Source organism: Hemicordylus capensis, chromosome 1, assembly GCF_027244095.1.
Source record: "Hemicordylus capensis ecotype Gifberg chromosome 1, rHemCap1.1.pri, whole genome shotgun sequence".
NCBI lineage: Eukaryota > Metazoa > Chordata > Lepidosauria > Squamata > Cordylidae > Hemicordylus > Hemicordylus capensis.
This window is the reverse complement of record NC_069657.1, coordinates 94,909,830-94,936,091: the sequence shown is the minus strand read 5'-3', so window position 1 is coordinate 94,936,091 and position 26,262 is coordinate 94,909,830. Positions and strand designations below refer to the sequence as shown.

At 41.4% G+C, this 26,262-nt stretch overlaps 1 protein-coding gene across 13 annotated transcripts in view; it reads left to right on the top strand.

Annotated features, from left to right (window-relative positions):
* The window catches only part of PRR5L (proline rich 5 like), a 96,737-nt gene that overhangs the window by 61,114 nt on the left and 9,361 nt on the right, over positions 1–26,262 (top strand). For 11 of the 13 annotated variants that reach the window (XM_053286285.1, XM_053286280.1, XM_053286290.1 and 8 more), the window contains 3 exons: positions 132–223; positions 9,047–9,187; positions 13,394–13,520. In XM_053286285.1, the coding sequence (XP_053142260.1) occupies positions 132–223; positions 9,047–9,187; positions 13,394–13,520 (360 nt within the window). Of the gene's footprint in view, positions 1–131; positions 224–9,046; positions 9,188–13,393; positions 13,521–14,138; positions 14,330–23,132; positions 23,279–26,262 lie in introns of those variants that run through there. The other 2 variants (XM_053286283.1, XM_053286286.1) reach the window with 2 other exon arrangements.

Genomic DNA, 26,262 nt, shown 5'->3' with positions numbered 1-26,262 from the left:
AACTTGGCCATATCTTCCAAGTTTTGTCTGCCCTTTTAGGAAAGTAGGCAGTATTTGGGTGGCTTGCTAAGCCATGAGGGATGGCTACCTGCATAACAGTAAAGGCGTTTCCCTATCTCTTTTTGCTTTAGAAGAGAATCGCATCCACGCATTATCTGAGATCTGGGATCACTTCTTCACTGAGACTCTTCCTACACTTCAGGCTATATTTTATCCTGTTCAGGTAAGTCTAGTTAAATTATAAGCTGCTCAGAGAACAGAATGCAGTTAAAACTTCTCAGAAGCTGCTGTTTTCCCTAAAGCTATTGAGTTTCCCAGGTATTAAGCTTATAAGAAAGAGGGTTAAACTTTAAACCACAGATTTCTCCAGATGTGCTACTTAACTTGTTTGTTCAGCAGATGAGGATAGAGAAAATAGTAGGCCCTGCCATCACCCCTAATAGGATAAAAACCCTGCACAGCTATGTTGGAATTTAAGTGACAGAGTCTGTTGGCAGCCTTTAAGGATCTACACAATTTATTGTGGCATAAGCTTTTGTGGACCAGAGCCCACTGGGTAGAATGTTATTACACAGTGAAGCCCAGTAATGGAAGTGGTAGCTATGTACCATTACAATGCAGAGAGTAGGTGGCGATTGTGATGAAAATGAGGTTCATTCAACAGTAAAGTATTTATTACTGAGCCTTCAAGCTTCACTTTGTAGCTTTGTATGTTATAAAATTTTGGCTGTTTGAGTGAATATCCTAGAAGTAGTAGAGGTGATTGTCAACACACTCATGGAAGACTGGATTTTGTAATATGTGGAGTATTATTCTGTGAAGACTATTCTCCACTTGAAAAAGATGTACAGTGAAACAGAGGTCACTGTCGTGGATGTATGGACTCATTTGTATCACATCACTCTCCACACTATGGTCTTTACCAACCGTCCATTGTTACACATTTAGTTTTATTGATATGTTGGCTGTTGTTTTTTTTGTCTGATCTTATTCTGTAAATTATTTTGTATTACAGTACTACACTGGATTAAGTTGTGGCCTACTTAATGGGCATTGTAGAGTTTGGTGGGAATCATATTGCTTCTTGTTGATCTGAGTTTGGTGATCCCAGTACACATTAATTTCATCTTGTTGTTTCTCTTCGTAGTCAGTCTCTCTCTCTCTCTCTCACTCACTCACTCACTCACTTTCTGTACTTCTCTGACAACTGAGGCTAATTTAATGGATCCAGTGAGAGAGCTCTGGCTCAATAAAGCTTATGCCATTAGTAGTCCATAATGTGCCACGTGCTAGTCTTTAATGTTGTTTGCTACAAGAGGTTAACATTACTTTACTTTCCCTCCAAGAACTCTCTCTTGTAATAAACCATCTTGTACTCTAGATAAAAAACCAAATACTTTGATATGGAGAGAGGGGGAAGTTATTATAGCTATAAATACCACTTTGATGACATACATCAAGGAATATGGCATTATAGCACCAAATCTGATTTTATGTGTAAACTTCCTCAGTCTTCGCTTTCATTGTTAAAATGAATTTCCTTGATGGTGGTGGCAACAAACAAAAGTGCATCTGCATCTCTTCCTAAACACATAGGTAATTGAAATGTTCAACAAGTGGAACAGGGGAGGAAAGTATGTGGTTTCTTTAGTATGCTGCTGGAATGACATATTTCTCTGAGGGTGATGGTCCATTGGCATTCATGCACCCAAGAACTCAGAACAGATCTGTATAGGATTTTCACAAAAAGATGTGAATTCTGCACTCTGCATCATTCTGCCACCCCATTTGCTTTAATCTTTTAGAGTTTAGAATCGAATTGCCTATTCTTCCTTTCACTGCATTTCCTATTCTGCAAAAGCAAGAAGAATATTTTGCACAAAGAATAAATTTGTACCTGAAAAGAGTGGAGGCAGGGCAAGGGAGTATAGGTTTCCGTGATTTTCAGAATCATTAAATGTTAAATCTGCCAACACTAAATCTGCAGTGAATTGTTGATAATCCGCAAGAGACATCTGGACGGGTATTTGCAAAAATTAAACTGCCTTCTTTCTGATTTCAGGGCTGTATTCTGCAGGAGCAGAGGTATATGCAAATAATTATTGTGGTCCTCTTTCTCAGCAGGTCTCAATAAATGAGTAACAATCTTAAGTATTCTTTGTTGGCCACATCTAACCATCCTTACAACTGAGTAACTTTTAAACTTGTGACTCACAGTGTTATGGGTATAGGGCTGTAGCTCAGTGGTGGAGCATCTGCTTTGCCTGCAGGAGGTCCCAGGTTCAATCCCGGGCATTTCCAGTGAGAGCTGGGAAAGACTCCTGCCTGAAAAACTGGAGAGCTGCTGCTTGCCTGAGTAGACATTACTGAGCTACAAGGAGCAATGGTCTGACTTTGGATAAGTAACTGTGTACTTAACCGCACTGGGGAAGGGCAGTAGTTCAGTGAAGGAGTATCTGCTTTGCACGCAGAAGAGTCCAGGTACAATCTCTACCATTTCCAGCTTGTGCTGGGAGAGATTCCCATCTTAAATGTGGAGTGTCACTGCCAGTACAATAATACATTACAGACAATACTGAGCTAGCTGGCCCAATGATCTGACTTGCTGTGAGGCAGCTTCCTATGTTCCTAAATTGGCATTTTCAAAGAACCATATTCAGTCTGGTCCAAATTCAGTTTAGATTTGGACCAAACCACTGCAACCAGTCTGTGTACACACCTACACTGTGGTACCTAAAATATATTTTGCCCAAGAGGCTGAACAACCTAAATAAGAAGTAGCATTTAAGCACCAGCAAAGTAAAATATTGAAGGTTCAGAAGCAGCAGGGAATATATACTGACACTACAAATTGCCTGCAGACTTAAATTCTTCAGAAGGCTGCATGTTTCCTTCTTGCTTTTGGATTTTTCCTTCCAGTTTTCCTTCCAGAATTTTTCCTTCCAAAGTATCAATAGGAAACTATCATACAATCCGTTTCAAACTTTCCAAAAGGGCTAGAAGGATAGAAATGCAAGCTTACCTTCTTACAGATATGCTAACCTCTTATTATGTGTATCTTTTTTTCTTTGTCTGTCTTCCTCCTTCTCCCTGTTCCCACTTCTCATACTTTCAGCAGATGATAGAAGGTATGTGTTAGAATTTAGGCACATTCCTTGGTCTTCCGGTGATTTATACCATAATCCTAAATGGAAATAAGGTGGACTTCGGTGGTTTTCCTCCAGAATATCTACATTTTGCAGTTTCCACATATTGTATTTGGGATTGGAGTACAGATCAGGCCTGGAACCAGCAGATAGATCCTGAACAAAATTCTGTTGAATGGGTATCTGTAAAACATTTGGGAACCATAAGGTACTTCGGTACTTATGAAGTTTTAGTGTCAAAGGAACATCTCAAATGCAATGCAAATTATTAGTTTGAAAAGGATGTGTGTTGAGACCTGCTGATGAAATTATCGTGATATGTTCCAGAACCCATGGCATTCACATCAGTCGCAGTTATCCAAACAATGATGGTGTGAAATGATCCTTTAATAAGCAGTTAGTTTCTTTGGTGATTAGCTTTAAATTGCCATTGTTCGAACCAGTGGCTGTCATTGCTTATCAGTATTATCACATTTTAAGCACTCATTTTGCCGCTATAAGGATGAAGATGAGTAATAAAAAAGAAAGTTCACAGTGCATAGTTTAAGCACAGATGAGCTCCGTTGCCTCCCAGCCTTGTGATCAAAATGATGGATCTATTTCGGCTGATTGAATGCTGACTGTCGGTCTGGCCCTTCAGTCACAGTGTAGGCAAGCTATCTGCCTTGTTTATTTTTAAAGCACATTTAAAACATGTACTTCTTGCACATTTATAGAGTTATCTTTTAAACTTAACTAATTAATTGAAAATAGAGAAACTTTTTTTAAAATTGCAAAACTATTCTGGGATTAGAATAGTGGAAGTGTTGTGTTGATATCACCAGTTAATGTTGTACACAGCTGGGTTTTGCAGGGCTTTTTCTTTCTTTTTCACAGCTCAGCCCTGAAGCGGAATAGTTATGTATGAAATGAATGGCACTTGCAACCTAGGCCTCCCCACTCTATATATGTTGCAGATTTCTTCTCCCTAAGTGTCCCTGCCACAGTATTATAGGCACCATGCCGAATCTGTGGAAGCTCCATTTAAAGGTGATGTTCTCCATGCAAACTAGCAATAGTATTTTCATGTCTCCCATGCATAAATGTGCCATAGTCCAAACATTGTACAGGATTTTTCCCCAATGTGAAATTAACTTTAGATAGATAAGGTTGTATCTCATCACTTTCTGAAGTATAACTGTCTGTAACGCATGCGCGGGCCTTCTCAGTGGTGGCCTGGCTCTCTGGAACTCCCTGTCCCTTGATCTTCAACTTGCCCCCTCCCTGTTTAATTTTAAATAAAATACTTTAAAAAACTTAAGACTTTAAAAAAAATCAGCAGAATTTTTAAAGACTTAAGACTTTTTTAAAAAAAATTCTTCCTAACTCTGTTTCTTTGTAATTGCCTTGTTTTAAATAGTCTCACCCTGCACGTCTATGATTTTAGGGACTGGTTTTATGATTTTAGGGATTGGTTTTCCTCTGTGTTCTGATGAATTTTGTTATAAGCCACCATGAATTTATTTATGAAGAATGGCAGCATATAAATCTTTTTCATAAATAAACTTCTGGTTTCAATTTGCCCCAATTTGGCTTTGAGAAGTGATGCTGTAACAAAAGTTTGAAAGATATAAAGTGGAATGTTTTTAAATAGCTCATGTGCATTGCATTGTAATTATTCCCAGATGGTATTTGACATCCACAGAGGCAAGAGCAACTTTGGGGAATGGAAATATGGGTGCCTCCACTAGACCACACAGCTAGGGTCTGATAACGATATGCAGTGTAAATTATTTTAGTGATCTCATCCCTATATTCTTGCATTGTGAAAATAAAGGAAGATTTCCCATATACCCCAAACCTAAACAAAGTCAAATCCCATTAATTTCAATACACTTCCTTCTGTACAAATAGTTCAGGATAACATTTTAATTTCTTAAAACGACATGGCTAGTCAACATAAAACTTGACATGCAATTTATAATCCACACAAAAAAAGGATTGCTTCATTTAAAACTTAGGAAATTTTAAACATTAATTTCATGAAGAACTAAGTTTGCTGCATGTATTTCCCTTTTATCTTTTGAATTCTGTGTGAAAAGAAAAAGAAAAATGCAGTTGGAGTGGCAGTACTTTGATCCTTATTGTCACAAAGGTTATTCTGGGTTAGATAGTTAAGATATGCAAAGCTGTTAGCATGACTTAAGTCTCAAAAGCTGATAGTTGTCCTGTCCCATCCCATCCTATGGACCAGTGTTTCTCAAACTTTTTGGAGTCAAGGACCACTAAATTCTTCGTGCAGAGTTTCAAGGACCGCTACATTCTTCATGCGCAGTTTCCCGGACCAGCAGTTAGTAAAGGGGTTTCAAGTCTATCTGTCTATCTATCTATCTATCTATCTATCTGTCTATCTATCTATCTATCAGACTTCTATACTGCCCAAAACTTGCATCTCTGGGCAGTTTAGAATGAAAATAATATAAGCATTAAAATAATTAAATTTGGAATCTTTTGCAAACATGGAATATTAGGGATTCTTAACCTTGGGTCCCTCAGTTAAACTCCCATAACCCCCAACAACAATGGCATTTGGCCATTATGGCTGGGGATTATGGGAGTAGAAGTCCACCAACGTCTGGGTACCCAAGGTTGAGAACCCCTGAATCTAAAAGCCTGGGTGAACAAATTTGTCTCCAGTATGTCTGGAGTGGAGGTGCTTGTGATTACTCAATGGAGAGGGGATGTTGGGCCATTAGAAAAATTCAAAAGCTACATGGGGCCAATGAAAACAACATACAAGCAAGCCCCACTGATGCAAGAGGGAAACAGCGTTCCCTCTCAAGGCGCCTCGACCACAACAGGCAGCTGGGTTTCAATCAACCAACCTTTGGCTGCAAACAATGAGCATGCAAGAACCAGCAGCCCTTCAAGTGGCGCCCACTGCCATACTTTTTCCTCCATGCCCCCGCATCGCATACAGTTTGAAGCTGTAAAGATAGGGAATAAGATAGCTGTAGGAAGATCTCAGCAGCACGTGGAGGCAAGGCACAAGAAGGGTCCCACGCCTCCGTGATACTCTTCCTCTTCCGTGCCATGTGCAAAATTGAGGAAATGAATGCCTTGATTTCAGTTGGGGGGGGGGTTGACTCCCAGTCAGGGACCGGCACTCAACCCTTCGGGGACCGGCAGCGGTCCAGGGACCGGTGGTTGAGAAACACTGCTATGGACAAAAGCCCACGAGGACTGGAAGATGGTGAAGTGAGTTGGCTGCAGCACCATGGACAGCACCATGGGGCAAGTTGTTCCAACAGTAGCCAGTGCTAGCTTGACCTTGGGTCACTCCTCCTGGACTAGCTACCCTGCCCAGAGGGTGGAAGCCTTAAAGGTGCAGCTTTCTGGCCTGTGGTCTTCTCCTTTCTTTCTGACCCTGTCCACCTGTTGCTGGCATTGGTGCACAGATATTAGGAGGTGCTGGCTGCTCACTGGTTTGGGTTCTGAGATTGCCATTTCAGGGGCTCAGGCTTGAGGGTACAGCTTCAGGGGGCTTAAACTCTGCAATTCTTTCACGCTCTGGCCCAGTGCTGGTCCTGCCTTCTCCTTCGAGTCACTAATCAGAGTGAGGGTCATGACAATAGAAAGTGCAACCCTGCATGTTTATTCTGATGCAATGATTTGGCTAGGTTGGTTCCTGAGGCCTGTTTGGCAAAATGTTGGGTATGTGTTAATTGTGAACTAAATGTTGTGTACTAAAGATTTATCTAATTTATTTGTAATAGAAGTCCATGGTTTACTGCCATGAGAACGAGCCTTCTCAGGTTGTGGGCTCAGACATTATTTCCCTGCCTCTTCTTTTTTTTTGCATGCAACTAGAGGAGAGTGAGAATGTTTATTTTTCAGCTGTAACTAAGCCACAGTTGCACATTGCTTACCAATGGAGAATTGTGGTTTAGGTCCAGTCAAAGTTAGGGAACAAGTCATGATCTCAAACCATAGGTCCTGGTTTGAACATTTCAGTTCCTTGCAGTGCAGAACTGTGGTTTACTTAATTGTGGAAGTAAAACTTCCCTGCTTCTTCCATTCACAAACAAAAAAGGAAGAGAAGGAAATGTATGAGCCTGTGAACTACTGAAGCTCATTCAGTCGTGGGAAACCATGGCGTCCCATTTCTCCTTACAGTCTGGTTCAGAGTGAAACTGGTTATCTCAGAACACTAATACACAGCCTGTTTCCCTCATGAGAGTGAAAGTAGAAGTGGGGAAAACCCTGCCGTTCCACTTCCCTGGAAGTTTTCTTCATACCTCCTCCCCCACCACCCCCGGCCAGGCTCCAAAGCCAAAAGTGAGCATAACTTGGGCAAAAGCAGCCTTGAACAGGGGTTTTTCATGTGAATATTGGTGAGAATGCCCCCAATCCCTCCTATTGTCCTAGTGCAAGTACCCCCACATCTCTACATTGCTGTGAGCTTGACAAATTGGGGATGGAGCTGTGAATGAGAGAGAAAACCTCTGTCCACCCTCAAAGTAAAGCCCTGCTGTTTGTCCTATAGTTTCTGCAGCATGTAGGGATTCATTGTATAAGATAAACAGAGTTACATATTTGATTTAAGTCTACAAAGCAAATGTTGTGATCTGTAAAAATTCCATCCTGCATTTTTCCCAGCTCTATCCTCTCCTCTTGTGTGCCCATAAAATGCTTAAAGGGAGAAAACATTCTTTTAAGAGCAAAATCAGCTTTAGAACCATTGACTTGAGTTATTTTGCATTTTTATGAAGCTGTTAATTGTAGCATTAACCCCATTATGAATTGATGATTAACAAACATTGATTCCCTCCAGTTAGATATTTGCCTTGTTAGTTGTAGGGTAGTTAGCTATATAATGATTCCCATGGAGAATATAGGGCATAGTTTAACTTGGTTGTGAAAGGAGTTAGGTGGAGGGTCAGTCCTAAAACAAATCTTTGGGAATGGGTGGAAGGAAACTTTGAGCTGCTTAATTTTGATATCTGCTGGCTTTAATACAGTAGAAAAGAACTCTTGCACATCTAGCTGAAAATTGGGTAATTAAATCCTGAATTTGTGTCCATAAAATTGGGTCTCGTATAATAGCCTTAAAAATCTGAATATGGTAGAGAAGGGGGTGAAATTTCTAGTAACAATTCAAGTTATGGGTTTCCAAACTCTGTGTTGATAAGGTCTAGACTCCTGCTTGAAGCACCTTTGGAAAGGATACCTGTAGAGTTCTTAGCCTCTTTGCGGTCTAGGATATGTTCCTGCCTCCTCCTGTCTCAGTTCTTAAACCACAGTCCAAAGCAGGGTAATGCACCCGATGAAGAGTTCTGTAGTAGTCAAAAGCTTCCTGTTTGTCTAGTGACTTTGGGTCTTGATAAAAGCACAGTACTATCTTGCTTTGGGCTGTGGATTTTTCTTCTATGGACCAACCTACAATTGTGCTTGATTTTGGAGAATTTACACAGGTTGCTGTAAATAATCCCTCCCCAACAAAGCCAGGTTTATGGTTCTCCAGAAGGCCAGTTAGCTGCAACCAGTGTTCTCTCTAATTTTTTTAATCTGTGTGTGGAATTAGATTTATTCTGCGCGGCAGTATCAAAGCACTGTGCATGCACATGCATTCAGGGTGAGACCTTCCCAATTCAACCTGAGTGGGATCTAAAATTAACTGAGCAGACATGAAAAAAATGTGTGAGCGTGTGCACATATGCATGCCTTGGAACACTGGCTGCAAATTATTTTAATTTGTAACAGGTCCTCTTCTCCCTATGCTGCCTTACATTCCTTCATTCCCCAGTTCTTGTATTAAACCACGTCATTACTTACAGCTGTCCTGCAGTGTCTGGCAGTTTGTAAATATAATTGAATATCTCCCAGTGGATGCTGATTTTGTATTTTGTGTGTGTATCTAGGGCCAAGAATTGACTATTCGCCAGATTGCCCTTCTTGGCTTCCGAGACTTGATCTTATTAAGAGTGAAGTTGGGTGAGATTCTACCGCGAGTCCAAACCAAAATTCCACCTTCCATTGTCCAGATGCTGCTGATTTTACAGGTAGGGATTGATTTATTTTCCCCTCTCTTGTTTAGGTGCCTAAGGAATGGGTGGGAAGCCCTCTGGAAGTGTTTATGGATACTTGAGAAGCAGGTGGGACCTGTGCAGCCTTACAAGATAAAATGGAGTAAAGGTTATGAAAAGCATATGGATTAAGGCATTGGCTTCCAAATAGAAGCAAGCAGGGGGAAGAGACCTGATCATGTGGTAGTGAGCATGAATTGTCCCCCTTGCAAAGCAGGGTCTACCTTGGTTTGCATTAGGATGGGAGACTGCTTCTCTAAGGGGATTGGGCCATAGCTCAGTGGAAGAACATCTGCATGCTTGTATGCCGAAGGTCCTAGGTTAACTTCTTGGGATCTTCAGGAAGGACTGGGAGAGACTCTTGCCTATAACTTTGGAGTACATGCAACAATACAAGTGACAACCAAACTGCATGTCCTGTTTTAAATACGTAATTTGGTCCCTGTGTACCAAAAAATTGCCGTTAGGTCACTTGAGCCAGATTAAGGCACCTTAGGCACTGTGGTGAGGTGGAGGTAGGCTACAACCTCAGCCATGGACCTGCTACCGCTGATTTCTAACACACTCACCAAAGGCTAAACTACAGATCTAAAGGAATGGGGCCATTCACATGACATGACAGGGAGCAGGGAGCTATCTGCACTCCCACACGATCAGCCTTGCTCCTTGCAGCGCAGAGCAGGGCAGATTGCTCTGAGGCCGGGACTCAATTGTCCTGGCCCCCAGAAATCCCACAATGCACCGCGCAAGTACGGGCACCCATCAGTGTTTTAGTGCCTGCTGAAAGCAGCCGGTGCTGACACATGGCCGATTAAGCGGCGTTAAGGGAGTACTTGCTCCTTTAACCTCGTTTCAGGAGCCTGGCTTCTTAGCCGGGATTGCCGCCGAGGATCCGCTGGCGGGGAGGGGCGTGCGCCTCCTGGCGGTTCCCACGGGCAGCCAAGCCTGGGTTTAGCTGCCCTAGTCTGGTCTTGGCTGCTCATGAGAACAGCCTCATTGTGGGATGTAAAAGCTGAGTTTCAGTTTCCCTTATCTCTAAAATAGGGCTATGATTAAGAATGCTGGCACAACTTGTCTCTTTAAACATTGCAAATAAAAAAGGCATTCTCTGCCTTGAGTGGCTGTCTTTGGACTTATCACTCAGCCTTAGTGTTAATTGATTAACTTTAATTACCATTTGAGAGGTTTTGATATTCACAACCCTTATTCTATAGATATATTTCTTTTGCAAGCTACTATTTTGTGACTGGCACTGCCTCTACAAGTCTTCATTTTGTGCTGGTAGCTCCCAAAGCTCTGGAAAGAAAGGAAAAAATAGCCTTATGTCTGCCTACCCTTGCTAGCTGAACTGGGTATGCAGATGGAAGTTCTCTCAGATTATATACTAGAGAAATTTGAATAGTGGTTATTTTTATTGAACATCTTCACCTGAACCTTCAGGGTTACTGAAAGACGTATATGTCGTAAGGCCGTAAGTATGTTAGGAGCTGGGGTGGCTAATTCAGGCTCTTCTTTTCTAACAATGTGATGCTATACTGGAGTTTTTACTGACAAGGATTTAGTTGATGAGTTTTTATAGTGTTTCGTATCTGTAATATATTTCTTTTATTATAAGTTGTCTGAAGTCTAAATAGCGGGCATTATTCAAACTAAGTTAGTTATCATTACTGAAAACCCCATTGAAGTGAATGAGATTTATTAGTCACGGCTAACTTGCCATTGATTTAAAAGATGCTTAGTCATGACTCGCTAGGCCAGCTGATGCCCGGTAAAAGATCTTCATGTTGTGCTGGTAGATCCTGAAAGATCAGGTACGTAGCTTGGGAGTGCACCTGGACCAAAAGCTCTCCCTGGTTTCTTAATTTGAGGCAGTGGCCAGGAGTGCTTTTTATAAACTTCAGCTGATACATCAGCTACGTCCATTTCTGGAGGTTAAATGGCCTTAAAACAGTGGTACATATGCTGGTAACCTCCAGGCTTGACTACTGTAATGTCAGTAGGGCTACGTAGGGCTGCCATTATACGTAGTCTGGAAACTGCAATTGGTATAGAATGTGGCTGCCAGATTAGTCTCTGGGACAACATGAAGGGAGCATATAACACCAGTTTTTAAAAGAACTGCACTGGCTGCTGATATACAAAGTGTTGGTTATTACCTATAAAGCCCTTAACGGCTTGGGCTCATGATTTTTAAGAGAGCACCTTCTTTGTCATGAACCTTGCCACCTGTTACGGTCTTCTGGAGAGGTCTGGTTACAGTTGCCACCAGCTTGTCTGGTGATGACCCAGGCTTTCTCTGTGGCTGCCCCACGGCTTTGGAATATGCTCCCCGCTGAAATAAGAGCATCTTTTTCTCTGTTTCTTTTCAGGAAGACCCTCAAGACTCACCTGTTCTTGCTTTTAATTAGAATTAATTTTAATAATTTGTTTTAATAGCTGTTTTATGCTATTGTATATATTGTGTTTTGTGGACTTTAATCTGACTTTTAATATTGTGTACACTGCCTAAAGTATATCAGTCAAGGCTCTAACCAAACTATGCCAGCAATTTTGGAGAACAGCACAGTGGCCAACAGATTGGAAGAGGTCAGTCTGCATGCCCATACCAAAGAAAAGAGACTTAACAGGCTTCACAAATGATCACACAATATCCTTAATTTCACATGTTAGCAAAATAATGCTCAGGATCATCCAACGCAGATTAGAGCCCTATGTGGAAAGGGAAATGCCAGATGTTCAAGCTGGTTTCAGAAAAGGCTGAGAAACAAGAAACATTATTGCTGAAGCAGGCTGGATAATTGAGAAAGCCAAAGAATGCCAGAAAGAAGTCAATATGTGTTTTATTGATTACAGAAAAGCCTTCGATTGCATCAACCATGTCAAGTTGTCGAATATCCTTAGAAAAATGGGTGTCCCAGAACATCTCATCGTTCTCATGAGAAACCTGTACACAGTCCAGAAGGAACATGGTGAAACAGACTGGTTCCAGATCGGAAAAAGAGTTAGACAAGGCTGTATACTTTCTCCGTATTTACTCAACTTACATGCTGAACATATACTGAGAGAAGTTTGATTGGAAGAAGATGAGCGTGGTTTTAAAGTTGGAGGAAGAAACATCAATAACTTGCACTACACTGATGACACCACTCTGATAACTGAGAATGCGGATGATCTGCAAGCTCTAGTAATGGAAGTCAAGCAGCACAGTGAAAAAATGGGACTATGACTAAATGTAAAGACTAAATTAATGACAATGGGTACAGCAACCAGCCTTAGAATTGATAATGAAGACATTGATGTGGTAGATAGCTTCTGCCTTTTAGGATCAACCATCAACAGTAAAGGATCCAGTAGTCAAGAAATACACCACAGACTAGCACTTGGTAGGGTTGCAATGAAGGACTTGGAAAGGCTATTTAGATGCCATGACATATCTACAACTACAAAGATTAGAATTGTTTGGACAATGGTTTTCTCCGTGACACTCTATGAATGTGAAAGCTGGACTTTGAAGAAGCAAGATAGAAAAAGTATTGACACTTTTGAACTTTGGTGCTGGAGAAGACTTTTGAGGATACCATGGACAGCCAGGAAAACAAACAAATGGATCATAAAACAAATCAGTCCAGAATTTCCACTCGAGGCACAAATGACCAGGCTCAAACTATCATACTTTGGACACATTATGCAAAAACTCAGCTCCCTTGAGAAGTCCATAATGCTGAGATAAATTGAAAGAAAGAGAAGCAGAGGACAGCCAGGAGCAAGGTGGATGGACTCGATTACAACAGCAATGAATGCACCACTGAGAGACCTCAAAGGCCAAGTTGAAGACAGATAATCCTGGAGATAATCTATCTATTTGGTCGCTAAGAGTCAACACCGACTTGACGGCACTCAGCCAATCAATCAATCAATCAATCAATGGCCAACAGCCAGGGATTATGGGAGTTGAAGGCTAACATCTGCAGGAGGGCAAAAGTTGAGCAGTCCTGAAATAGTACCACATAAAGTATTCCAGATGTTCAGCCAAATATGAGATAATTGTATATCAAGTTGCATTTTTTCTCTAATTTCCATCACGTTTTCTTTCCGACGTGAAATGATGCTTTCTGAAGCTGATAAGAGGAAATGTGTATTACATAAACCTCAGATATATATGTTTTGCTGTTTCTGTTACAGGGAGTCCATGAGCCTACAGGCCCCAGTAAGGCCTTCATGCAGTTGGAAGAGCTTGTTAAACAGGTGGTCTCCCCATACCTTGGTTTGTGTGAAGAACACTGCTTCCCTGACAGCACCTGTGCACTCGGTAAGATGCACCATACTGAATGGTCTCACAAGTTTTTCAGGCTCTTTTGCTAATCCTTGTATTTGTGCCAGACAAATATTGGAGAGTGAGGCTGGAGGCAAGCAATAGTTTTTCTGAGCACTAAAGGCAATGTAAGAAAGGCATCAATGCCCCAAGTATATTTACTTTGTGCTTTACTGCCTTGGCATTGTTACAAAAATCTGCAAAACTTGTCTGATCAAAGACAGAGACAAAAGAAGTACATGCACAGCTAGTGATGCCTCTATCATATTGCTCTCCACCCTACTAAAAATTACAGGCTGTCTGCACTGAGAAAACTCTAATCAATATGCAGCTTTGAACAAGAGAGGCTGAGAATCAAAGCCTAAATCATTCCTGAGCAGATACCAATCAATGCTGCCGTAAACCTAATTTCTGTGTATGCAGATACTTTTCATTTCCCCCCTCAAGCCTTAAGTAGTAATGAGACATTCACTCACTTTGCAAGCTGCCTCTGCAGATGCTTAAAGCCTGATTTAAAGGGATAATTTTTTTTTATCAAGCACTACTTAATTCTAGCATCTGAACTGTAACTGGGTTTTTTACTCCCCCTGCTCCTCACTACTTTTGTTTCCACAGCACAGCTTCATAAGATCCTCATCTGATCACTGACCTGGCTGGTGTGTGTGAGAGTGAGAGAGAGCGAGCCTTGCAAAAGATGTTTCCATTGCAGTTGTCTTGCAAAGTCACAGTTACTGTGGATTGCCTCTCCCAGTGTTTAGTGCTATGTTGTTGGCAAGGAAATGACAATAAAGTATGAGTCAGATTAATGGTCTGTCTGGCCCAGGGTTCACTAGTTGGCAGCAGCTCAAGGGTCTCGGGCAGAAATCTTTTTTCAGTCCAGGCCTGAGATAATTTAACTGAGAATATTTGAACTTGGGCTCTTGTATACCTGAAGTATGTGTTTTCCCATAGAGCTGACATTCTCATATTTGGGGGGCATGTGCCCTTTTCAGATCCATTCTAATGTATATTCCTAGGTGGTTCAGTAGGATTTTGTATTTCTAACTCCACCAGTCCCAAAATGCATCCTTTTCTGCATCAGGGCCTGATTAAAAGTGAGGCAGGAAGTGTAAAATAAAACTTATCCATGCAAGGTTACGCCATCAATATTTCACAGGCCTCTGTGTACTTAGTATTAGCATACCATGCTGATTCTGCATGTGTATGAACCAGTACCCAGTTGAAATGGGTTGCCAGCTGTCTAACATGAGTAAGCTGCTTTTACATTGTTCAAAACTGGGCCCTATTCTGTTGCAAATGGAAGAGACTAAATGGCAGGTATGTCTTATTCTCACTCGCACTTAGAACTAGCACTGATTTTGCAGAGAAGAAAAGGAAGCAAATGGGCTAGGAAGAGAATGAAGAGCTTTGTAGATGTTTTCTTGAATAAAGGTGGTATGCTACATACAAGTAACTTGGTTTGGAGACCACTGATCTAATGCATTTACTTGTATGTAGGTATGGTCCGGTGCTGACTGCTGTTTGTCCCAATCAGGGCTACACATCTTTGGCCTTCCATAACAATGTTGAACTACAACTCCCATCATACCTGACTATTGTCCATTGTGGCTAGGAGTGATGGGAGTTGTAGTCCAAAAGGAGGGCTGAAGTTGTGCAGTCCTGGTCCAAATTAAGTAAGTAGTGCATTAGCCTCCCAGCAACTTTGCTTTGAGCAGCACCTCTTCTTGAGTCCTACCTTTTCTCCCACTCGCATATTTTGCACTATGTCACTTCAAGTGGAAGCGTCTGTCTGGATGCTGCTGTATGTTTTGTTCCTCCTACTAAGTTTAAAGGGCCTTACTTCTGATCCGTTCCTTGTAACGGATTCCCAGATGTTGTTATGAATACGATGAATATTTATATACCGCAACAACGGTTCCCAAAGCAGTCTACAGAGAGAAATAAAAGCAAGTAAATAAAATGGCTCGCCTGGCCTCAAAGGGCTCACAAACTAAAAAAGAAATATAAGATAGACACCAGCAACAGCCACTGGAGGAAGAGTTGTTGACTACAATTCTCATAATCCCCAGCCAAAGGCCATAGCAGCTGTCGATGCTGGGGGTTGTAGTCAACAACATCTGGGAATCCCTCTTAGAGAGAACACTGCTTCTGAGTAAATGTGCTTATGACTACAGTCTTTTCTTTATCATTATTATGCTTTATTCTGCCTTAAGACATCTTGACCAGGGAAATATGAGCGGACCTTCTGTAGATTTGTTGTGTCCATAGGCAAACTATGTTACTGAGTCATCCTGATTTCTGCTTAATTGCTAAAAATGCAAAATGGTAGTATACCATAACTGCCTGTTGTATCAAATCTCAACAGCTGTGAATACATGTCTTGAGTCAGCTAGGTGTACCTCTCCCACAGTACAAACATAATCACTGCACAGCCTACTGTTCACATTCTATAAAACCATGTCCCTTACCCTACAGAAGGGAAATAATAAACAGTATACAGGGACTTGCATGATGCTAAGATTATTTGTTTGAAAGGTAGCCACATGACTCTTGTGAAACTCGCTAGCTATCATCTTGTCTGCCAATAAAACAGGGATTGGTGTCAAAACACAGTTTTATGCACTCTGTGGCCTTGAAAACTCTGACAGTTTTAGAATAATCACATGCCCACACAACGTGCATGCAACTGCATGTATAACATGGTGTACTCCAAATGGGGTCATCTTAGTGATGCCATACCAAAAAAACCCAACAACTGTGTGGCTTATTTTGGGAGCTTCAATATGTTGGCATAAATGGCCTGAAAGGACACTTTTGGACATGCATCTGTACATGTGCTGGGGAGCCGCCATCCATATGCAAATCCAGTACCCTAGCCACTCAACCAAGGTGAATCTGCCCTCCTTGTCTGTCTTGCCCATAGCCTCCTTTTCCCCAGATACATGGATGCTGTTCTCACGTCTTGGTCCAGCCAAGACTGGACTTGGCTGCCTCTGAGAAACAGCGAGAGGCGAGAGGCTCCTGGCAGCACCTCTATGGCAAACCTGCCTACAGAGCCTGCCTCTTAAACAAGGTTAAGGAAGCGAGTGCTCCCTTAGCCCCATTTCCCTGATTGTCTGCCAGCGCCAACTGCTTTTAGCTGGCACTGAAACAGTGATGGGTGCCTGCCTGCCGCTGGAGGGATCCCCACAAAGCACCGCATACTCATGTGAGATCTCTGAGGGCTGGGACACATCCCAACCTCCGCACTGCAGGCATGCTGTGCTGCTTGTCCAGGAGCACCAGTGTCTGGGGGGAAGGTATGTTTTCTGAGCCTGCTGCCCTTCCCACCCAATCTTGAGTACAATTTCACTATCTTTATTAGTGTCTATATTTGTGTCATAGAAAAATATGTTTGGCATCATTTCAAATTGTTGATGCTTTTCTTTTTATGTTTTAGAGAGGTGGAATGAGAATTTGGAAAAACTACTTTAAAGTTGTGCAAACGTCACATTTTCTCAGTTATCAAAAAGATTTATTTAGGCAACCAGTATTTAGACTTTTAAAATTATTCAAATTATTTTTGTTACTCAGTTATCAAACATAATAGTCAAACAGACTATTGGTACTAAATATTTCATCTTATTCCTACCTTCTGTCCCACAGATTGACACCCTCTCAAATAAAATATCCATGTTTTACCCGTCATCATCATACAATTCTTATCTGTTCTGCTATCCATGACCCAAAGATGAAGAGCAATCAAGGTTGGGGGTGGGGTGGGTAGGATAGAATGTTGGGGGGGGGGGAGTAGCTTTTACAATTTGAAAGATCAAGCAGTTTTTTAAAAAAGCATATACCAAAGGAGGGACTGAAGAGTTTCACTGAATCTGAGACAAATTCCTTTCTTTAGGAACTAAATTAAGTGACTCATATCAAGCAGGCAATCTACTTCATATGGTTTTTTTAAAAAAAAAGTTTCTAGACCTCATGGCTAAGGGGAAAAATATCCAAACACCTATTAAACAAGTATTTCCTATGGAACACTATCCAAATCTAGTAATAGCTTGTCACTACTAGGAGATGTTTTTGTAGGCAGCCATAGAAATGTCTTGTTTCCAAACCTAGAAAAGAGGTCCAATCAGCATGTGGGCAGTGACTGAATCTGTAAGGCAAGAGCCAGATAGATAGAGCATGAGGAAATGAGACATCAGTATCTTGGAATACTGGAGATTACAAATGGGTAGACCTAACCCTGTCCAACTCAGAATAGGATAAGTTAAGAAATGTTAATATAAAGAATATCTGCTGAGTATTTCAAATTAATTTTAGACCAATTCCAGACTGATTGATTGCTATGAGATCTCTCTCCCACCTACCTGATTTCTGTTGGAAAGGGAGTAGGGGGAAAAGGAAGCCCAAATGTTTCAATTTTAGATTACCCTGGACTCTGAAGGGTTCAGGGGCAGATAACACAGTCCATCACTAACAGAGATACAAGACATTTTGAAATGGGTTAAGTGGACTCTGTGAGTGATGAAGCTAGATGAATTAAGGGCAAGGTACAGGGACTGTAAGACTTTTAAGAATTTGAGGGAGAGGGTGGTTTCTGGGATTGCAGTGATCCCAAGATTCTTGGTTACTATTTCTTTTTGACTGGAACATTGCATGACATTTTGCAGGAAAGGGCTGCTAGATTTTTATTTTAGTGGACTGTAAAACATATTTTGCTCTAGATGTTTTGCACCTGTATGTTTTTATTAAGTGGTCAAAGGCTACATGAGTCACAGACTTGAGTTTCTTAGTTCTCCCAGAGTATATATACAGATTGAAATTTAAAGTATGAACAAGATATGACTTGTTGAGGACTGAGTGCCTTAAATTTGCTAATCTATAGAATAATAAAGGACTTGAGATCACAAAAGGACCTTCATACATACAAAGTAAAAAGTAAAGCAAGACCTAGATAGAGCGCTCACACACACACCATTTCAGTGTCATTTTAGGGCCTATGTAAATACTATAGAGGATGCATAGCTGCCAGTGATCTAGGCCTCTGCCATGCATTTTCCTGGTAACATTTATGAAAAGAAAGATGTTGTATGACTTCATCAGCATTTCCTCACTTCCTGCAAGGAGCAGCCAGCGAATTGGAGCAGGGGTGTATGCACGTGCATGTAAGTGAGGCTGAATATGATAAAGTGTCACAAGCTTCTTTTACTAGAGATTCAGGAGGGAGACATCTTTAGGTTCAGAAGACCAAATTATGTGTTCACTGCTCCTCATCACACACACACACACACACACACACACACACACACACACACACACACACACACACTCTGCTGTTTACCCTAGGAAGGAAGTTGCATGGCAGTTTCCCTCTCTGGGCAAATAGCTGCATGGGGGAAGATCTGCAATGGGACTGTGGCAGGGACAAAGGCTTAAACTGTCTCTTTCCGCTTTGCCTGATGCCATGGTCCCAATCCTGTTAGTGCCTCCCATGGCTGTTTAGGAAATGCGAACAAAACCTGCAAGGATCCATGAAGTCCTTGGCCCTTAGAGCCCATTCAGGTTGCTGGTTTTTTACTACAGTATCTCTGAGGGCAGAGTTAAGCAATATCTCCACCTACTGGCAGTTTGATGAAGAATATTTAAAACATATTTAAAAGTAAAGTGTGCCGTCAGGTTGATCTTGACTCCTGGCAACCAAAGAGCCCTGTGGTTTTCTTTGGTAGAAAACAGGAGGGGATTAAACTTTTAACTTTAATTGTGCATTAAATAAGGTCATTGAAAAAGCTTTGCAGTGTGGAAATGCGTATCTCATCACCCTTATACCGTCTTATTTATTTATTTTTATTATTTATTTATCCACACTGATGTTGATGTGTAAATGGCTGCACACTCTGTCCTTGATGATCAAGATGTTCAAGTGGTACATCTGTTGGTAAACTCCAGACTTGACTTCTGTAATGCGCTCTATGTGGGGCGGCCTTTGTACGTAGTCCAGAAACTTCGGTTGGTTCAGAATGTGGCAGCCAGGTTGGTCTCTGGGTCATCTCAGAGAGACCACATAACATTACTCCTTTACTGATGGAGCTACACTGGCTGCCAATAGGTTTCCAGACAAAATACAAAGTGCTAGTTAAACGACTTAGGCCCTGGGTATTTAAGAGAGTGTCTTCACTCTCATTGAGGTCATCTGAGGAGGTCCATCTCCAGTTACTGCCAACCCGTTTGGTGGCTACACAGACAGGCCTTCTTGGTTGCTGCCCCAAGATTGTGGAATGCGCTCCCTGCTGAGATACGATCCTCCCCATCTCTGGCAGTTTTTAAAAAAACACCTGAAAACCCACTGTTCGCCCAAGCTTTCTCAGCTTCCTAAATTTTTTAGGTTCTAATCTCTGGTTTATTTTTAAATGGTTAAATTGTTTTAAGTTTTTTGTATATGGTTTTTAACTTGCATTATGCTATTGTTAACCTCCCAGAGATGAAAGTTTGGGGCAGTGTACAAATTTGATAGATAAATAAATAAATATTCTACTGAGCTAGCGCCAAACTGTAAACATCCTACAGATTGTGTTTGGCTGAGTCTCAATTCTTGGAGGAACAAGGAAGATTGTGTTGAAGACCAAGCTGTTTTCCTCCAGTAATTACCTCTGGCAGCTGTCAAAGGGCCATACTGAAAGTATCTTTGTTGTGGCCCTTGGGTATCATCCTAAGCCTGGGCCCTGGAAGTCTTATTGGGGACTCCTGGGGGGCATCTTTGGGGCACTCAAACAGCTCTAGTTTCCTTTTTTGGCAAGAAAGTTTCTTGGTCTATTCTTAAGTTTCAGTACCAGTTTAATGTTGCCTCTCTTCTATCTTGCCTTGCATGTTTGCTGGCTTGCTGCATTTACGATCTGATAGCATTATTTTATTAACTTCCATACACTCAGCATTTTTTTCTGTGTCCTGTCTCTTATTGGTGCTTTAAACTGTGGTTTTGTGGCTAATACATCTAAGATATGCATGACCTCTTATTTTTGAAAGCATTTTCATTTTCCCAACCTTACACTTATCTTTCTATCTTAGTTATCTTAAAAAAAATAATTTCAGCACTCTTTGTGTGACTTTGCATGAGTTGTGGATCCAGTGTTACAATAATCACAAAAGCAGAGCCCTTGTGTGAGAAGTGATTTGTCAAGTGAACTGGTAGCTGAACATCGCAACCAAAACTGTGAATCCATTTATTCTGCCTTATCTTCTTTCAGCCTCTGCTTATTTCCTCAACCCTCAGTTATTTTGGTCCCCTGCTTATCATTCCATCATATCTCAACGTTGGCCAAACTCTCTCAGAACTCCAGCACATTTTAGGGTATTGTGTGGAGTGACTTTTCAATTGTCTTATGTGCCAGCTGTCTCCATGTGGTCAGCTTTTTCTCTGCCATAGCTTACCATGTGGATCAGCAGGTTTTTCTTCTTTATGCCAACATCTAAATGGCCAAATGAAGAACAGTATTGAGCTTGCACTTGGATATTGGTCAAGTGACATTAGTTCAGTGCAGTAGCATAAGCAAGCACTGCAGTGAAGTGCACTTCATCATACTTGCTAAGTTCCGTACTTAGAACTTGCTAAGTGTGATATATTGGTCTTGGCAGGATTCTGGCAGGCAGAACTAGTATGGCTTTTGACCCCGGCATCTCCCAAAGTTGTGGTTCCAAGTTCCAGCCTGCTATCTATTTTTAGTTTCATCCTTTATCTGCCCCGCTGAACCGTGTTGATCTCATTGCTTCAGCTGGACTGCAGCAATTTGCTGAATGTCTGGCCATAGCAGAAGACTCTAATAGGCTGCTGGCCAGACTAGTGCAGGACTGTGGAACAAAGCTTTCAATGTTTTGCTTCCTCCTGGCTCTGTCCTTTCCATTTGGCCATTACTGGCTTTTGGAAGAGATCTCTCTGGAATGCATCACCTTCAAGATACACTTTCCCAGCTGCTTTTTATTACAGCAGTTCCAAGTTGGAAGGGACTCCTGGAGGCACTGAGCTGAGACCTCCGAACAAATGAGATACATGAGAAACCATTGCAAAATCTCATTTCGAAAAGTGGGATCATATGCTGGCTTAGCAGAATGCTGCTATTCAGCTCTCTTCTCCTTTCATTGGACTGAAATAAATAAACCCAGCAATTTAAATGAGCCTTGGCCCAGACAAACTTAACACCATGGGAGAATCTGCCCTTCTCTCTCCCCTGACTTTTTAAAAAAATAGTCCATGGAATCTGTACCATCTCATAAGACACCCCATACTCTATTGTAACAATCAGCCTGATCCCGTGAGCTGCTTTGCCAGTTGTGCTTAGGGTATGAGCACTGTCCAGGCGACCCATGCAATTATATTAATACTCTGCCAGACATCCACATGCTACTGCTGTACTGCCATGTATACTTGATGGGAGTGTAATGGAGTTGGGCAGAGGCAGGGTAGGGTCGTTCTTGCCCATTTGCTAAACATCCTACAGGTTTTGGGTGAGTTTTGGCCCATAGATACAGCAATAGCAATAGCACTTACATTTATATACCGCTTTATAGCCGGAGCTCTCTAAGCGGTTTACAATGATTTAGCATATTGTCCCCAACATTCTGGGTACTCATTTTATCGACCTCGGAAGGATGGAAGGCTGAGTCAACCTTGAGTCCCTGGTCAGGATTGAACTTGTAACCTTCTGGTTACAGGGCGGCAGTTTTACCACTGCGCCACCAGGGGCAGATCGAGGTACACATGTGTTCTTTAATAGCTGAGGATGATGGACCCTGGCACTGCTAGCTCTGATAGCTTGCTAGGGATATGCACAGGTTTTGCCATTGACAGTGGAAGTTGTTACTTTAGAGAGGGTAAGATGTGCTTCAGTCTGTAGCTTCAGGCAGTTAGAGCTAGTCATCTGTTAGTTTTCATCTTAATGTTTTTGCCCCTGCCCTCCACCCCATTATTTCAGCCCGTGATAAGTAATTGCTGAAATGCAATCTTCTCTGGGATGAAATACAGAAATCTGCTGCTCCAGCAGCACTCTGACGATTTTTAGCATGAACAATGAAGATGATATTTAATTTCCAACTAAAAGCCCAGGAGGGAAAGAGATGCACAGTACTGTGACAACTGCTGGAATATCTTCCCTTTGCTCCTCAAACAGAGAAGCAAAAACCTCCCCCCCAAACCCTACTGTCTAGCTGCAGCCTATCAAGTTTACTGTATTCAGCTTTTCAAATGCCAGAAGGAGAGCCTCTATGTGGGAGGAAATGTTGCCTGCTGTAACTTTCTGCAAAGGCACAGTGTAGGGAGTTGTCTATTGTACAAAGGCTGGAAATTGGGTCTCTGTAGAGTTTTACTTTGTAACCCTTAGTGTAGAGATAGGCAAGCACTTATTTAAGATTGAGACCAACAATTCTGAGCAAAAGTGGACATAGCTTGGAAAGAGATTCCCCTCACCCCCCACCCCAATTTCTAAATTTCCGCCTAATTGCTAGTGTTCCCTCTGTTAGCCTCCAAATCACAAGCCCCTTTTCATGTAGCTCATGCAGGATCTTCTACTCTGTGCCTCACTTTTTCATTCCTTTTTAACCAAGAGTTTGGGCTTTCTGTTATCTTCCCAGAGTGTTTGAAGAAATTCCATTTCCAGACTGGAGGACAGAGACAGATTGAGAGCCCACCTTCCTTCCTGCTGCATGAGCAGGTTGGAAGGAGGATTTCATTTCCACATTAAAGTCTTGGGGGTTGTAAAGCTCACCTCGTTTTTAAGGTGAGCATTATGAGTTGTTGAGATTCTTATTCCAGTCTTTGGGATTATGGAATGTGTCAACATTGCTAGCCTTTAGCATTAGAACCTTCTTTCCTGTGATGCACCCCACCTCACCCTCTTCCTTCCATGCTGTGTGTGTGTGTACGTGCTACTTCCATGTCTCCTAAACCTGTCTATTATATAAGGAGACATGGAAAATGGCGAATAGATTTGATGGTGTAGAGGATTTTGATAGAAGTCTTCTGGCCACCACAATCTGTTTCTCGGATTGACTGTATGGCTGAAGAGCTGATCAAGTAAACCCTTGGTTCATGGCTATGTAGGTTTTTATAATCCTGGAGTACCATACCAAGCTGTATTCCTTAACAGGAGAGTTCAGAGTAACTTACAGTATGTATGGAAGCTAAGACACAGCATGGGTGAAGTTGCACACTTAAAGAATCTTGGGTAATGTGTAAGATTTATTTCAAGCACTTTTGAAACTCTTTTTCTACAGATACATCCAAAATGAGATAGGATTATAAAAGCAAACTATGTACCAACAAAAATTAACATAAGACAGGAAAACAAACAGAAAGATGGCAGATAAAAACTATGAAATGTAAAAACAGTGAAAACAGCAGCACAATCCTTTAAATAAAGACCCTTTAAATAGAATAGTGTTAACATGGCAGCTAGATTATCATTAGTGAGGACACATCTCACTCTGTTTTGGGTGGGTGTTCCAGAGATGAAGTGTCACCACTGAAAATACTCTCTCTGAGAACCTTGAATACTGTTCTTGAACTTTTGAAAGTTGACCATAACAAGTGTGATAGTCTATTTAATTGATCTGACTTAAATATCTTCATATTTAAGTGAAGCTGTGTGTGTATGAGATCTAGCATATATAGAGAAATGTTATGGCTGTGTTATGTGTAACAATAGTAAATAGGGAAAAGTTGCTTTCCTTGAGGGGGCAGTTTTTAAGTTTAGTTGTCATTTCCCAGAATTTGCAGAATAACCTGTCTGTTAATATTTGAAGCACACACACACCACTATTTTGCATTACTTTTAGATAACACACCATTCAGTCTGTTAGCAATTTCATTGCAGCTTTATACTTCATGGCTTAGTGTATGTGAAACACATGATGTTACAAGGAAAAGAGTCAATGTGGATTTCACAGGAATGAGCCATGCTTGGGAATCTATTTTAGTGCTTGTGGATTTTCCACTCTGATGTAATGTTTTTCATGTGTAGCCGTTGGTTGCAGAAAAACATACTTGAAGTAGCCTTAAGGAGACTTATTTAAACCAGCTTAACACTGAAGCTGAACTTTTTTTGAGAGGGGGGTGGAAGAGAGATTCAAATTTTACATTTCAGACTTTGCCATATTTATGTTCTGAAATCTGAATGTGAAATTGAGCCAAATATGGCATTAAGGTTCCAATCTGTAGGGTATTTTCCTCACATTTTCAAGGTTATATTTATGCTTGTTTGGCAGAATGACTTAGTACACTTTTAGTTATTGTCACTGAATGTTGTATATCAGTGGATGTGCGGCAGCTGTGAAAAAGGCTAATTCCATGCTAGGAATCATTAGGAAGGGGACTGAAATTAAAAATGCAAATATTATAATGCCCTTATATAAATCTATGGTGTGGCCACATCTGGAGTACTGCATACAGCTTTGGTCACTGTATCTTAAGAAGGATATTGTAGAATTGGAAAAGGTGCAGAAGAGGGCAACCAAAATAATCAGGGGCCTAGAGCACCTTCCTTATGAGGCTAGGCTACAGAATCTGGGGCTCTCTACCTTGGAAAAGAGATGACTAAGGGGAGATGTGTATACAATTATGCATGGAGTGGAGAGGGTTGACAGAGTTAAATTTTTCTCCCCCTCTCACAACACTGGAACTGAAGGTTGGGAAATTTAGGACTGAAAATAGAAAGAACTTTTTCACACAGCACATAACTAATCTATGGAATTCTTTGCCACAGGATGATGTGATGGCCACCAGCTTGGATGGGCTTAGACTGATTCATGGTGGACAGGTCTATCCATGGCTACTAGTCTGGTGGCTGTGGGTCATCTCCAGCCTCAGAGGCATGATGCCTCTCAATACAAGTTGCAGGGAATAACAGCAGGAGAGAGGGCATGCACATACCTCTTGCCTGTGGGCTCCCTAGAGGCATCTGGTGGGCCACTGTGTGAAACAGGATGCTGGACTAGATGGGCCTTGTGTCTGATCCAGCAGGTCTGTTCTTATGTCACTGGATGTTATATATCAAATTTATTTTATTTCATTTTATTTCTATACCGCCCTTCCAAAAATGGCTCAGGGCGGTTGACAAATACAGGCTAATATGGAAATTAGTTTAGCTTATTCAGTGCTCTTTGGCAATTGTTTTGTTCTTATAATTAGAATAGTGATTGGGAACAGATTTAAGCTATATAATGGGGCAAAGCTTCATTTCAACCCAAAAGCAAATTTAGCTCAAATTAACTTGCTTCAGACATTATGAACCCAGCCTGGGAGAACTTTCTTATTTTGAGTACTATGCACATTTTAAGATTCTCAGTCTCCAGATCTGCCTGCCCTATGATTTTTTTTTCCTCTTGCACAAATCCAAGTTCACTTTCTCCCCACCCACCCCGCCCCCCCCAGGGAACAATTTCTGAAATGTTCATGACACAGCATGAGGAATATTTGGCCATGACTTTCTCTCTGTGCACCGATTGTCTACTGTTAACGCTTGCTTGGACTGTATTAGAGGACTTAAATAAAGACCTTCTTGTATGCCTAAAGTGTACCTTGCAACAAGAAGAATAAATACTAACTTCTTGGAGGCAGTACAAATCCCAAATATTTAGACAAAAGCAACAACAAAACAACCAAAGTGTTTTGCATAGCATTTGCCAGCTTTGCTTGCTCTGGAATTTAGTAACTTTGCACCAAAAGAAAGAAAAAAGCTGCTAAGGACTTAGCCTCTTGAGCTTT